This window comes from Oncorhynchus masou, chromosome 12 (assembly GCF_036934945.1).
Source record: "Oncorhynchus masou masou isolate Uvic2021 chromosome 12, UVic_Omas_1.1, whole genome shotgun sequence".
Lineage (NCBI taxonomy): Eukaryota > Metazoa > Chordata > Actinopteri > Salmoniformes > Salmonidae > Oncorhynchus > Oncorhynchus masou.
Genome location: NC_088223.1, coordinates 95,071,835 through 95,085,941, shown reverse-complemented (window position 1 = coordinate 95,085,941; position 14,107 = coordinate 95,071,835). Strand labels below are relative to the sequence as shown.

Genomic DNA, 14,107 nt, shown 5'->3' with positions numbered 1-14,107 from the left:
TTACAGCAGTGCCTTATTGTTATTATAAACTGGTTACCAACATCATTACAGCAGCCGTGCCTTATTGTTATTATAAACTGGTTACCAACATCATTACAGCAGCCGTGCCTTATTGTTATTATAAACTGGTTACCAACATCATTACAGCAGCCGTGCCTTATTGTTATTATAAACTGGTTATAAACTGGTTACCAACATCATTACACAGCAGCCTTATTGTTATTATAAACTGTTACCAACATCATTACAGCAGCCGTGCCTTATTGTTATTATAAATGGTTACCAACATCATTGTTATTATAAACTGGTTACCAACATCATTACACAGCCTTATTGTTATTATAAACTGGTTACCAACATCCTTATTGTTATTATAAACTGGTTACCAACATCATTGCCTTATTGTTATTATAAACTGGTTACCAACATCATTACAGCAGCCGTGCCTTATTGTTATTATAAACTGGTTACCTTATTGTTATTATAAACATCATTACAGCAGCCGTGCCTTATTGTTATTATAAACTGGTTACCAACATCATTACAGCAGCCGTGCCTTATTGTTATTATAAACTGGTTACCAACATCATTACAGCAGCCGTGCCTTATTGTTATTATAAACTGGTTACCAACATCATTACAGCAGCCGTGCCTTATTGTTATTATAAACTGGTTACCAACATCATTACAGCAGCCGTGCCTTATTGTTATTATAAACTGGTTACCAACATCATTACAGCAGCCGTGCCTTATTGTTATTATAAACTGGTTACATCATTACAACTTATTGTTATTATAAATCATCATTACAGCAGCCGTGCCTTATTGTTATTATAAACTGGTTACCAACATCATTACAGCAGCCGTGCCTTATTGTTATTATAAACTGGTTACCAACATCATTACAGCAGCCGTGCCTTATTGTTATTATAAACTGGTTACCAACATCATTACAGCATTGTTATTATAAACTGGTTACCAACATCATTACAGCAGCCGTGCCTTATTGTTATTATAAACTGGTTACCAACATCATTACAGCAGCCTTATTGTTATTATAAACTGGTTACCAACATGATTACAGCAGCCATGCCTTATTGTTATTATAAACTGGTTACCAACATCATTACAGCAGCCGTGCCTTATTGTTATTATAAACTGGTTACCAACATCATTACAGCAGCCTTATTGTTATTATAAACTGGTTACCAACATCATTACAGCATTGTTATTGTTTATAAACTGGTTACCAACATCATTACAGCTTATTGTTATTATAAAGCCGTGCCTTATTGTTATATAAACTGGTTACCAACATCATTACAGCAGCCGTGCCTTATTGTTATTATAAACTGGTTACCAACATCATTACAGCAGCCGTGCCTTATTGTTATTATAAACTGGTTACCAACATCATTATTGTTATTATAAACTGGTTACCAACATCATTACAGCAGCCGTGCCTTATTGTTATTATAAACTGGTTACCAACATCATTACAGCAGCCGTGCCTTATTGTTATTATAAACTGGTTACCAACATCATTACAGCAGCCATGCCTTATTGTGTTACCAACATTATTGTTATTATAAACTGGTTACCAACATCATTACAGCAGCCGTGCCTTATTGTTATTATAAACTGGTTACCAACATCATTACAGCAGCGTTTTATTGTTATTAAACGTTACCAACATCATTGCCTTATTGTTATTATGCCTTATTGTTATTATAAACTGGTTACCAACATCATTACAGCAGCCGTACTCTTATTGTTATTATAAACTGGTTACCAACATCATTACAGCAGCCGTGCCTTATTGTTATTATAAACTGGTTACCAACATCATTACAGCAGCCTTATTGTTATTATAAACTGTTACCAACATCATTATTGTTATTATAAACTGGTTACCAACATCATTACAGCAGCCGTGCCTTATTGTTATTATAAACTGGTTACCAACATCATTACACAGCTCATTGTTATTATAAACTTATTGTTATTATAAACTGGTTACCAACATCATTGCTTATTGTTATTATAAACTTATTGTTATTATAAACTGGTTACCAACATCATTACAGCAGCCGTGCCTTATTGTTATTATAAACTGGTTACCAACATCATTACAGCAGGCGTGCCTTATTGCTGTTATAAACTGGTTACCAACGTAGTTAGATGTTTTGTCATACCCGTGGTATACCACGACTGTCAGCCAATCAGCATACACCATGTCAACTCACACCTGTTTAACCATTTAAACCAACACAGACTGAACTCAGACTCCCCCCTCCTCCACCCACTGTCCCTCCTCCTCTCGCTCTCTCCTACCTGCCCAGCAGTCGTAGGTTGCGCGGTCCATATTTGTCCATGACGATGCCCAGCGGCAGAGTGATGGCTGATAGAAGGAATGATCCCACGGTGAAGGCCAGGTTCAACATCTCATCCTGGTCCTTACAGATGAGCCAGCCGTTCATCCTCATAGGGCCATTGGGGTCCTGGGGGGCCAGGGGCCTCATCTCTACCCCATCCCCTAACCCCACCACACCCTCTGCCTCAGAGTAGTAATCACTGTAGTCATCATCGCCCTCTGGTGGGGGGAGGGGGACAGACAGGTTGGAGGAGGAGGTGTGGTTACCTAGAGGGAGGGAGGGCCAGTATCAGATATTATTCTCATTAATCTTGTTATTGTTGTTGTTGTTAATGGTAATCCCATTCCCGCTATTATTATTGCTGAGACAACAGAGAGGGAGAGAGAGATGCAGCATTGCACTTTACTCTGGGTGAATGAACCATGAGGTAGAATGCCTCAGCAGATTAGCAGAGTAGCGTGGTAGTCAGGTGGTCAAGTGATGTTGTTCTGACACATGGTTCTGTGTTACTTGACATCATGGCCATTTCATGAAGATACTACTACCTTGTGCTGGGATTTTAACATCTAGATGTTAATCAAAATGGGACCATCGCGCTCTTACAGCAGTTTGATTGGTGCGTAAAACCTGTCAATTCAGAATTCAAAAATATGTTGCATAAGGCTTTGTTTTACTGCGGCAGGGATAGCGTTCACATACTTTTCAGCTTTGAAGCCTTCTTCAGTGTGTAGGTACCATTTTTTTAAATTCAAAACAGCGTTTGTAGGGAACACAGGTGAGCAACTGATGAGAAATTGGTGCTTCTAATCAGGGTTGCCAATAATCAGCCAATCAGGGATGTGGCTTCTCTGGTATACCTGTACACAAGTTAGTCCTGAATCCTGAATCTAGTTGATGATCCCTGGTCTAGACTGTCCTCAATCTAGTTGATGATCCCTGGTCTAGACTATCCTCAATCTAGTTGATGATCCCTGGTCTAGACTGTCCTGAATCTAGTTGATGATCCCTGGTCTAGACTGTCCTGAATCTAGTTGATGATCCCTGGTCTAGACTGTCCTGAATCTAGTTGAGGATCCCTGGTCTAGACTGTCCTGAATCTAGTTGATGATCCCTGGTCTAGACTGTCCTGAATCTAGTTGATGATCCCTGCTCTAGACTGTCCTGAATCTAGTTGATGATCCCTGCTCTAGACTGTCCTGTATCTAGTTGATGATCCCTGGTCTAGACTGTCTTGAATCTAGTGGATGATCCCTGCTCTAGACTGTCCTGAATCCAGTTGATGATCCCTGGTCTAGATTGTCCTGAATCTAGTTGATGATCCCTGCTCTAGACTGTCCTGAATCTAGTTGATGATCCCTGCTCTAGACTGTCCTGAATCTAGTTGATGATCCCTGGCCTAGACTGTCCTGAATCTAGTTGATTACCCCTGGTCTAGACCGTCCTGAATCTAGTTGATGATCCCTGGTCTAGACTTTCCTGAATCTAGTTGATGATCCCTGGTCTAGACTTTCCTGAATCTAGTTGATGATCCCTGGTCTAGACCGTCCTGAATCTAGTTGATGATCCCTGGTATAGACTTTCCTGAATCTAGTTGATGATCCCTGGTCTAGACTTTCCTGAATCTAGTTGATGATCCCTGGTCTAGACCATCCTGAATCTAGTTGATGATCCCTGGTCTAGACTTTCCTGAATCTAGTTGATGATCTCTGGTCTAGACTGTCCTGAATCTATATGATGATCCCTGGAGAAACCTCAGCCACATGTGACCTCATACTTCGCCCTCTAACTCTGATTAGAAACAGCTTAGTACACACACACACCCTGCCTGTTCCCGATAATACTAACCTCCCTTCTCTGATACCACAGGCCCTCTCTCAGCAAAAAAAACATGAGGAGGAGGGGAGGAGATAGGGGGAACAGATAAAAAGAGAAAAGATAGAGATGGTCGAGGTATTTGCATAGATATTATCTCTGCTTTACTGGGCCTTTATGAGTTCCTCTCTGGCACTATGCCGTGCATGGATAAAGAGATACCATATACAGGAACATGTTGTCATTGTCAGATCCACGATAGATTAGGATTCAGTTTGAGAAATTCTTCCACTGATCAAATATAGAAACATGAAAAGTATCTCTTTACTTCTGAAGTTAAAACATTCTTCATGTCTCAACTTTAAATAAGAACCGAATGAAATAATAAGATCAACTCAATTGACTTTAGTCGACAGAGAGAGAGCAGAGACAGGGACAAGACAGAGGAAGAGAAAGATAATGAGGAACAAGTCAGAAGTTTTTAAAGAACAACGACAGAGGAAGAGAAAGATAAGAGTAACGTCAGAATTTTGACTTCCAGTAGGGACTGTGTGAGTCAGTCTACGCGCGCGCACACACACACACACACACACACACACACACACACACACACACACACACACACACACACACACACACACACACACACACACACACACACACACAGACACACACACACACACACACACACAAGGTGGTGACTGTAAAAAGTGTTGTTTATGCTGAGTGAGGTGTATTTTGTAGCTGAGTCCAGCTGGTTAGGGTTCCAAGTCTACTTCCTGTTAACAGACCTTTGGAATGGAACAGCCAACCACGACCCACAAGACCCCGTCTCCCACATGCTGACTCTCCATTCTCTCATTCCTTTCTCTATATATCACTCTTTACCTCTCTCTCTCTCTAATCCTTTCTCTCTCTATATATATATAAACTCAGCAAAAAAATGAAACGTCCCTTTTTCAGGACCCTGTCTTTCAAAGATAATTCATAAAAATCCAAATAACTTCACAGATCTTCATTTTAAAGGGTTTGAACACTGTTTCCCATGCTTGTTCAATGAAACATAAACAATTAATGAACATGCACCTGTGGAACGGTCGTTAAGACACTAACAGCTTACAGACGGTAGGCAATTAAGGTCACAGTTATGAAAACTTGGGACACCAAAGAGACCTTTCTACTGACTATGAAAAACCCCAAAAGAAAGATGCCCAGGGTCCCTGCTCATCTGCGTGAACGTGCCTTAGGCAAGGCATGCTGCAAGGAGGCATGAGGACTGCAGATGTGGCCAGGGCAAGAAATTGCAATTTCCGTACTGTAAGACGCCTAAGACAGCGCTACAGGGAGACAGGACGGGCAGCTGATCGTCCTCGCATTGGCAGACCACGTGTAACAACACCTGCACAGGATCGGTATGTCCGAACATTACACCTGTGGGACAGGTACAGGATGGCAACAACAACTGCCTGAGTTACACCATGAATGCACAATCCCTCCATCAGTGCTCAGACTGTCCATAATAGGCTGAGAGAGGCTGGACTGAGGGTTTGAAGGCCTGTTGTAAGGCAGGTCCTCACCAGACATCACCGGCAACAACGTTGCCTATGGGCACTAACCTACCGTCGCTGGACCAGACAGGACTGACAAAAAGTGCTCTTCTCTGACGAGTCGCGGTTTTGTCTCACCAGGGGTGATGGTCCAATTCGCGTTATTCTTCGAAGGAATGAGCGTTACACTGAGTACTCTGGAGCGATTTAGAGGTGGAGGGTCCGTCATCTTGTTCCAAGATGGCGCAGCAGTCAGACGTCTTGTCGGGTCGTGTCCCTTGTATATATCGTCTTTTTTAAAACATATTTTTCTTCGCATATCTTTTAAAACATTTTGCTAAACCTCAACATCTAAATACTCTCCTTCAACCCGCCTCACCCAATGTAGCGTGGATCTGCTTTTTTTTCTAAAGTATTTATATTTTCTTCGGATCCGGAACCCCTCAACTGAAGCTAGCCAGCTAACTACTAGCTATCAGTCAGCAAACCATTGCTAGCGGTCATCAGCTAACCTTTAGCTCGGAAAGTTCTCGCCAGTTCGAACAACGCGACTCTAACCAGAGCATAATGGACCTATTATTTTTAACCCCGGATTCCCACCGCAAGCGGAACATTTTTCAGCTGGATCTTCACGACTAGCAAACTAGCTAACTGCAACCCCGGATGATTAGTCCTGGCTAGCGTTTCCATCCACTTAGCTTGAAGCTAGCCCGGCCAGAGCTCCTGTGCTACCACCGAAGCATACTCCTGGGTTACAATATCCGGACCCACGACCGGTCTATCGATGTCACCGCATGAAGAGGCATAAACAGACTCACCCCATCGCGACGTCCCCCAAAGGCTAACTTTCTAGCCCTTGCTATCTGCTTGCTTGCTAATTCGGCCTGCTAACTGCTAGCTTGTTTAGCCCGGTCCAATAACTGCTAGCTTGTTTAGCCCCGGCCTACTAACTGTTAGCTTGTTAGCACAGGCCTGCTAACTGTCTGAATCGCCGCGTCCCCAGCCAGTCCAACCACTCACTGGACCCATATTTACTTTCAATCTCTTTTCGATTTTTAATTCGATTATACCTTCCGGTAACCTGCCTCACCCAATGTGATACGGAATCGCTATTATTTAAAATATTTAGAACACATTCAAGAACCTCCAGAAGCTAACTAGCTACAAGCTATTTAGTCATTGTTAGCCACTGCTAGCGGCTTTTACCTTCTGCACAGCCAGCCAGTTTTTTAAACTTGGATAATACTCACCAGTCTAGCTTCCTTGCCCCATCCACTGCTGCCCCCTGGACACTGATCACTTGGCTACATAGCTGATGCATGCTGGACTGTCCATTAATCACGGTACTCCATTCTGCTTGTTTATGTTTTATCTGTCGGCCCCAGCCGCACTCAGTCTCTGTGTGTAGTTAATCCGACCCTCCCTGCCTAGTCAACGCCATTTTACCTGCTGCTGATTAGCTGTTGTTGTCTCACCTACTGTTTTAGCTAGCTCTCCCAATTCAACACCCGTGATTACTGTATGCCTCGCTGTATGTCTTTCTCAAATGTCAATATGCCTTGTATACTGTTGTTCAGGTTAGTTATCATTGTTTTAGTTTACAATGGAGCCCCTAGTTCCACTCTTCATACCCCTGATACCTCCTTTGTCCCACCTCCCACACATGCGGTGACCTCACCCATTACAACCAGCATGTCCAGAGATACAACCTCTCTTATCATCACCCAGTGCCTGGGCTTACCTCCGCTGTACCCGCACCCCACCATTCCTCTGTCTGCGCATTATGCCCTGAATATATTCTACCACGCCCAGAAATCTTCTCCTTTTATTCTCTGTCCCCAACGCTCTAGGCGACCAGTTTTGATAGCCTTTAGCCGCACCCTCATACTACTCCTCCTCTGTTCCGCGGGTGATGTGGAGGTAAACCCAGGCCCTGCATGTCCCCAGGCACCCTCATTTGTTGACTTCTGTGATCGAAAAAGCCTTGGTTTCATGCATGTCAACATCAGAAACCTCTTCCCTAAGTTTGTTTTACTCACTGCTTTAGCACACTCTGCTAACCCTGATGTCCTTGCTGTTTCTGCATCCTGGCTCAGGAAGGCCACCTACAATTCTGAGATTTCCATACCCAACTATAACATTTTCCGTCAAGATAGAACTGCCAAAGGGGGAGGAGTTGCAGTCTACTGCAGAGATAGCCTGCAAAGTAATGTCATACTTTCCAGGTCCATACCCAAACAGTTCGAACTACTAATTTTAAAAATTACTCTCTCCAGAAATAAGTCTCTCACTGTTGCCACCTGCTACCGACCCCCCTCAGCTCCCAGCTGTGCCCTGGACACCATTTGTGAATTGATCGCCCCCCATCTAGCTTCAGAGTTTGTTCTTTTAGGTGACCTAAACTGGGATATGCTTAACACCCCGGCAGTCCTACAATCTAAGCTAGATGCCCTCAATCTCACACAAATCATCAAGGAACCCACCAGGTACAACCCTAAATCTGTAAACAAGGGCACCCTCATAGACATCATCCTGACCAACTGGCCCTCCAAATACACCTCCGCTGTCTTCAACCAGGATCTCAGCGATCACTGCCTCGTTGCCCGTATCCGCTACGGAGCCGCATTCAAATGACCACCCCTCATCACTGTCAAACGCTCCCTAAAACACTTCTGTGAGCAGGCCTTTCTAATCGACCTGGCCCGGGTATCCTGGAAGGACATTGACCTCATCCCGTCAGTTGAGGATGCCTGGTAATTCTTTAAAAGTAACTTCCTCACCATTTTAGATAAGCATGCTCCGTTCAAAAAATGCAGAACTAAGAACAGATATAGCCCTTGGTTCACTACAGACCTGACTGCCCTCGACCAGCACAAAAACACCCTGTGGCGGACTGCAATAGCATCGAATAGACCCCGCGATATGCAACTGTTCAGGGAAGTAAGGAACCAATACACACAGTCAGTCAGGAAAGCTAAGGCCAGCTTCTTCAGGCAGAAATTTGCATCCTGTAGCTCCAACTCCAAAAAGTTCTGGGACACTGTGAAGTCCATGGAGAACAAGAGCACCTCCTCCCAGCTGACTACTGCACTGAGGCTAGGTAACACGGTCACCACCGATAAATCCATGATTATCGAAAACTTCAACAAGCATTTCTCAACGGCTGGCCATGCCTTCCGCCTGGCTACTCCAACCTCGGCCAACAGATCCCCCCCCCCCCCCCCTCCCGCAGCTACTCGCCCAAGCCCTTCCAGGTTCTCCTTTACCCAAATCCAGATAGCAGATGTTCTGAAAGAGCTGCAAAACCTGGACCCGTACAAATCAGCTGGGCTTGACAATCTGGACCCTCTATTTCTGAAACTATCCGCCGCCATTGTCGCAACCCCTATTACCAGCCTGTTCAACCTCTCTCTCATGTCGTCTGAGATCCCCAAGGATTGGAAAGCTGCCGCAGTCATCCCCCTCTTCAAAGGGGGAGACACCCTGGACCCAAACTGTTACAGACCTATATCCATCCTGCCCTGCCTATCTAAGGTCTTCGAAAGCCAAGTCAACAAACAGGTCACTGACCATCTCGAATCCCACCCATCTCGAGCCGGTCACGGGTGCACCTCAGCCACGCTCAAGGTACTAAACGATATCATAACCGCCATCGATAAAAGACAGTACTGTGCAGCCATCTTCATCGACCTTGCCAAGGCTTTCGACTCTGTCAATCACCATATTCTTATCGGCAGACTCAGTAGCCTCGGTTTTTCAGATGACTGCCATGCCTGGTTCACCAACTACTTTGCAGACAGAGTTCAGTGTGTCAAATCGGAGGGCATGCTGTCCGGTCCTCTGGCAGTCTCTATGGGGGTGCCACAGGGTTCAATTCTCGGGCCGACTCTTTTCTCTGTATATATCAATGATGTTGCTCTTGCTGCGGGCGATTCCCTGATCCACCTCTACGCAGACGACACCATTCTATATACTTCCATCCCGTCCTTGGACACTGTGCTATCTAAACTCCAAACGAGCTTCAATGCCATACAACACTCCTTCCGTGGCCTCCAACTGCTCTTAAACGCTAGTAAAACCAAATGCATGCTTTTCAAACGTTCGCTGCCTGCACCCGCACGCCTGACTAGCATCACCACCCTGGATGGTTCCGACCTTGAATATGTGGACATCTATAAGTACCTAAGTGTCTGGCTAAACTGTAAACTCTCCTTCCAGACTCATATCAAACATCTCCAATCAAAAATCAAATCTAGAGTCTGCTTTCTATTCCGCAACAAAGCCTCCTTCACTCACGCCGCCAAACTTACACTATTAAAACTGACTATCCTACCGATCCTCGACTTCGGCGATGTCATCTACAAAATAGCTTCCAACACTCTACTCTGCAAACTGGATGCAGTTTATCACAGTGCCATCCGTTTTGTCACTAAAGCACCTTATACCACCCAACACTGCGACCTGTATGCTCTAGTCGGCTGGCACTCGCTCCAGGTCATCTACAAGTCCATACTAGGTAAACCTCCACCTTATCTCAGTTCACTGGTCACGATGGCAACACCCACCCTTAGAACTCGCTCCAGCAGGTGTATCTCACTGATCATCCCTTAAGCCAACACCTCATTTGGCCGACTTTCGTTCCAGTTCTCTGCTGCCTGTGACTGGAACGAATTGCAAAAATCGCTGAAGTTGGAGACTTTTATCTCCCTCACCAACTTCAAACATCTGCTATCTGAGCAGCTAACCGATCGCTGCAGCTGTACATAATCTATCGGTAAATATCCCACCCAATTTACCTACCTCTTCCCCATACTGTTTATATTTATGTACTTTTCTGCTCTTTTGCACACCAGTATCTCTACCTGTACATGACCATCTGATCATTTATCACTCCAGTGTTAATCTGCAAAATTGTAATTATTCGCCCACCTCCTCATGCCTTTTGCACACAATGTATATAGACTCTCTTTTTTTTCTACTGTGTTATTGACTTGTTAATTGTTTACTCCATGTGTAACTCTGTGTTGTCTGTTCACACTGCTATGCTTTATCTTGGCCAGGTCGCAGCTGTAAATGAGAACTTGTTCTCAACTAGCCTACCTGGTTAAATAAAGGTGAAATAAAAAAAATAAAAAATAAAATGGTCTGGGGCGGTGTGTCACAGCATAATCGGACTGAGCTTGTTTTCATTGCAGGCAATCTCAACGCTATGCGTTACAGGGAAGACATCCTCCTCCCTCATGTGGCACCCTTCCCGCAGGCTCATCCTGACATGACCCTCCAGCATGACAATGGCACCAGCCATACTGCTCGTTCTGTGCGTGATTTCCTGCAAGACAGACATGTCAGTGTCTTGCCATGGCCAGCAAAGAGCCCGGATCTCAATCCCATTGAGCACGTCTGGGACCTGTTGGATCAGAGGGTGAGGGCTAGGGCCATTCCCAGTAGAAATGTCTGGGAACTTGCAGGTGCCTTGGTGGAAGAGTGGGGTAACATCTCACAGCAAGAACTGGCAAATCTGGTGCAGTCCACGAGGGGGAGATGCACTGCAGTACTTAATGCAGCTGGTGGCCACACCAGATACTGACTGTTACTTTTGACCCCCCCTTATTATGGAACTTGTTCAGTTTATGTCTCATGTCTTGATATGATAATACAAATATTTACACATGTTAAGTTTGCTGAAAATGAACGCAGTTGACAGTGAGAGGACGTTTCTTTTTATGCTGAGTTTATATTCATCTCTCTACTCCTCTCTCTCTCTCTCTCTATACCACTCTCATCCCTCTCTCTATACATCTCTCTACCTCTCTTGCTCTCTATTCCACTCTCATCCCTCTCTCTATACATCTCTCTACCTCTCTCTCTTTTCCTCTCTCTCCATACCGCTCTCATCCCTCTCTCTATACATCTCTCTTACCTCTCTCTCTATTCCTCTCTCTCTCTCTTTACCTCTCTCTCTCGATCCCTTTTTCTTCAGAGTTTATCAGTGAACTTGAGACAATCCTCAGTAATGTTGGCCTCTGTATCTCTGGCTCACACACACATAACAAAGTAACAACATATTGAGATAGAAATGTAATGTGTAGAACAGATATGATAGTCTGTCATGTAGAATAAAGGATCAGCTCTGTAGTGGAGAACAGATATGATAGTCTGTCATGTAGAATAAAGGATCAGCTCTGTAGTGGAGAACAGATAGTATAGTCTGTCATGTAGAATAAAGGATCAGCTCTGTAGTGGAGAACAGATATGATAGTCTGTCATGTAGAATAAAGGATCAGCTCTGTAGTGGAGAACAGATATGATAGTCTGTCATGTAGAATAAAGGATCAGCTCTGTAGTGGAGAACAGATATGATAGTCTGTCATGTGGAGTAAAAGATTGTGATCAGCTCTTCTTTTCTTACCAAAACTTACAGACAAAAAATCACACAACTTAACATTACAATACAATTTCAGAAATTTCTAAAAACATGTTTTCACTTTGTCATTGTGGGGTTTTGTGGGTAGATGGGTGTGATAAAAAAATTGAAATACATTTTGAAATCAGGCTCTAACACAACCAAATGTGAAATAAGTCAAGAGGTATGAATACAGACGAATTTCAACAAACGTCAATGCATCGCACCCTCATCATACACGTTGCCATGGCAACGATACAGGACATCACCTATGTCTCAACGACAGTCCCCCTCATCCTTTATCCCCTGGAACTGTCCAGTGCTTGTAGCATTCTATGCCATATGGTCTCATTAACTGTTATGTTTTTCTCTAACACACACCGTTTCAATGTTTCTGTAACAATACATTTGATTCATCAACGGTCGTAATGATGGAGGGATCATTTGATTTCCAGTTAAGAAGTAAATGTTTTTTCAAAATCATTGACGAGAAATGTATGGTCCACACTATTCCAGATACCTAATGTTCCTGGGATCCTACTAGATATCTAATGTCTAATGCCACCTTCTCCTCCCTCCTGAATCCTCCTCCCCTCCCCCCCTCCTCCCTCTCTGCAGATGACTTCGTCAACCATTTTGAAAAGAAGGTCGACGACATCCGATCCTCGTTTGCTAAGTCAAACGACACCGCTGGTTCTGCTCACACTGCCCTACCCTGTGCTCTGACCTCTTTCTCCCCTCTCTCTCCAGATGAAATCTCGCTTCTTGTGACGGCCGGCCGCCCAACAACCTGCCCTCTTGACCCTATCCCCTCCTCTCTTCTCCAGACCATTTCCGGAGACCTTCTCCCTTACCTCACCTCGCTCATCAACTCATCCCTGACCGCTGGCTACGTCCCTTCCGTCTTCAAGAGAGCGAGAGTTGCACCCCTTCTGAAAAAACCTACACTCGATCCCTCCGATGTCAACAACTACAGACCAGTATCCCTTCTTTCTTTTCTCTCCAAAACTCTTGAACGTGCCGTCCTTGGCCAGCTCTCCCGCTATCTCTCTCAGAATGACCTTCTTGATCCAAATCAGTCAGGTTTCAAGACTAGTCATTCAACTGAGACTGCTCTTCTCTGTATCACGGAGGCGCTCCGCACTGCTAAAGCTAACTCTCTCTCCTCTGCTCTCATCCTTCTAGACCTATCGGCTGCCTTCGATACTGTGAACCATCAGATCCTCCTCTCCACCCTCTCCGAGTTGGGCATCTCCGGCGCGGCCCACGCTTGGATTGCGTCCTACCTGACAGGTCGCTCCTACCAGGTGGCGTGGCGAGAATCTGTCTCCTCGCCACGCGCTCTCACCACTGGTGTCCCCCAGGGCTCTGTTCTAGGCCCTCTCCTATTCTCGCTATACACCAAGTCACTTGGCTCTGTCATAACCTCACATGGTCTCTCCTATCATTGCTATGCAGACGACACACAATTAATCTTCTCCTTTCCCCCTTCTGATGACCAGGTGGCGAATCGCATCTCTGCATGTCTGGCAGACATATCAGTGTGGATGACGGATCACCACCTCAAGCTGAACCTCGGCAAGACGGAGCTGCTCTTCCTCCCGGGGAAGGACTGCCCGTTCCATGATCTCGCCATCACGGTTGACAACTCCATTGTGTCCTCCTCCCAGAGCGCTAAGAACCTTGGCGTGATCCTGGACAACACCCTGTCGTTCTCAACCAACATCATGGCGGTGGCCCGTTCCTGTAGGTTCATGCTCTACAACATCCGCAGAGTACGACCCTGCCTCACACAGGAAGCGGCGCAGGTCCTAATCCAGGCACTTGTCATCTCCCGTCTGGATTACTGCAACTCGCTGTTGGCTGGGCTCCCTGCCTGTGCCATTAAACCCCTACAACTCATCCAGAACGCCGCAGCCCGTCTGGTGTTCAACCTTCCCAAGTTCTCTCACGTCACCCCGCTCCTCCGC

At 45.0% G+C, this 14,107-nt stretch overlaps 1 protein-coding gene across 2 annotated transcripts in view; it reads right to left on the bottom strand.

Moving 5' to 3' along the window:
* LOC135551095 (large neutral amino acids transporter small subunit 4-like) overlaps window positions 1–14,107 on the bottom strand; it is a 76,654-nt gene that overhangs the window by 49,426 nt on the left and 13,121 nt on the right. For both annotated transcript variants that reach the window (XM_064982504.1, XM_064982506.1), the window contains exon 3: window positions 2,335–2,641. In XM_064982504.1, the coding sequence (XP_064838576.1) occupies window positions 2,335–2,641 (307 nt within the window). The remainder of the gene's footprint in view (window positions 1–2,334; window positions 2,642–14,107) is intronic.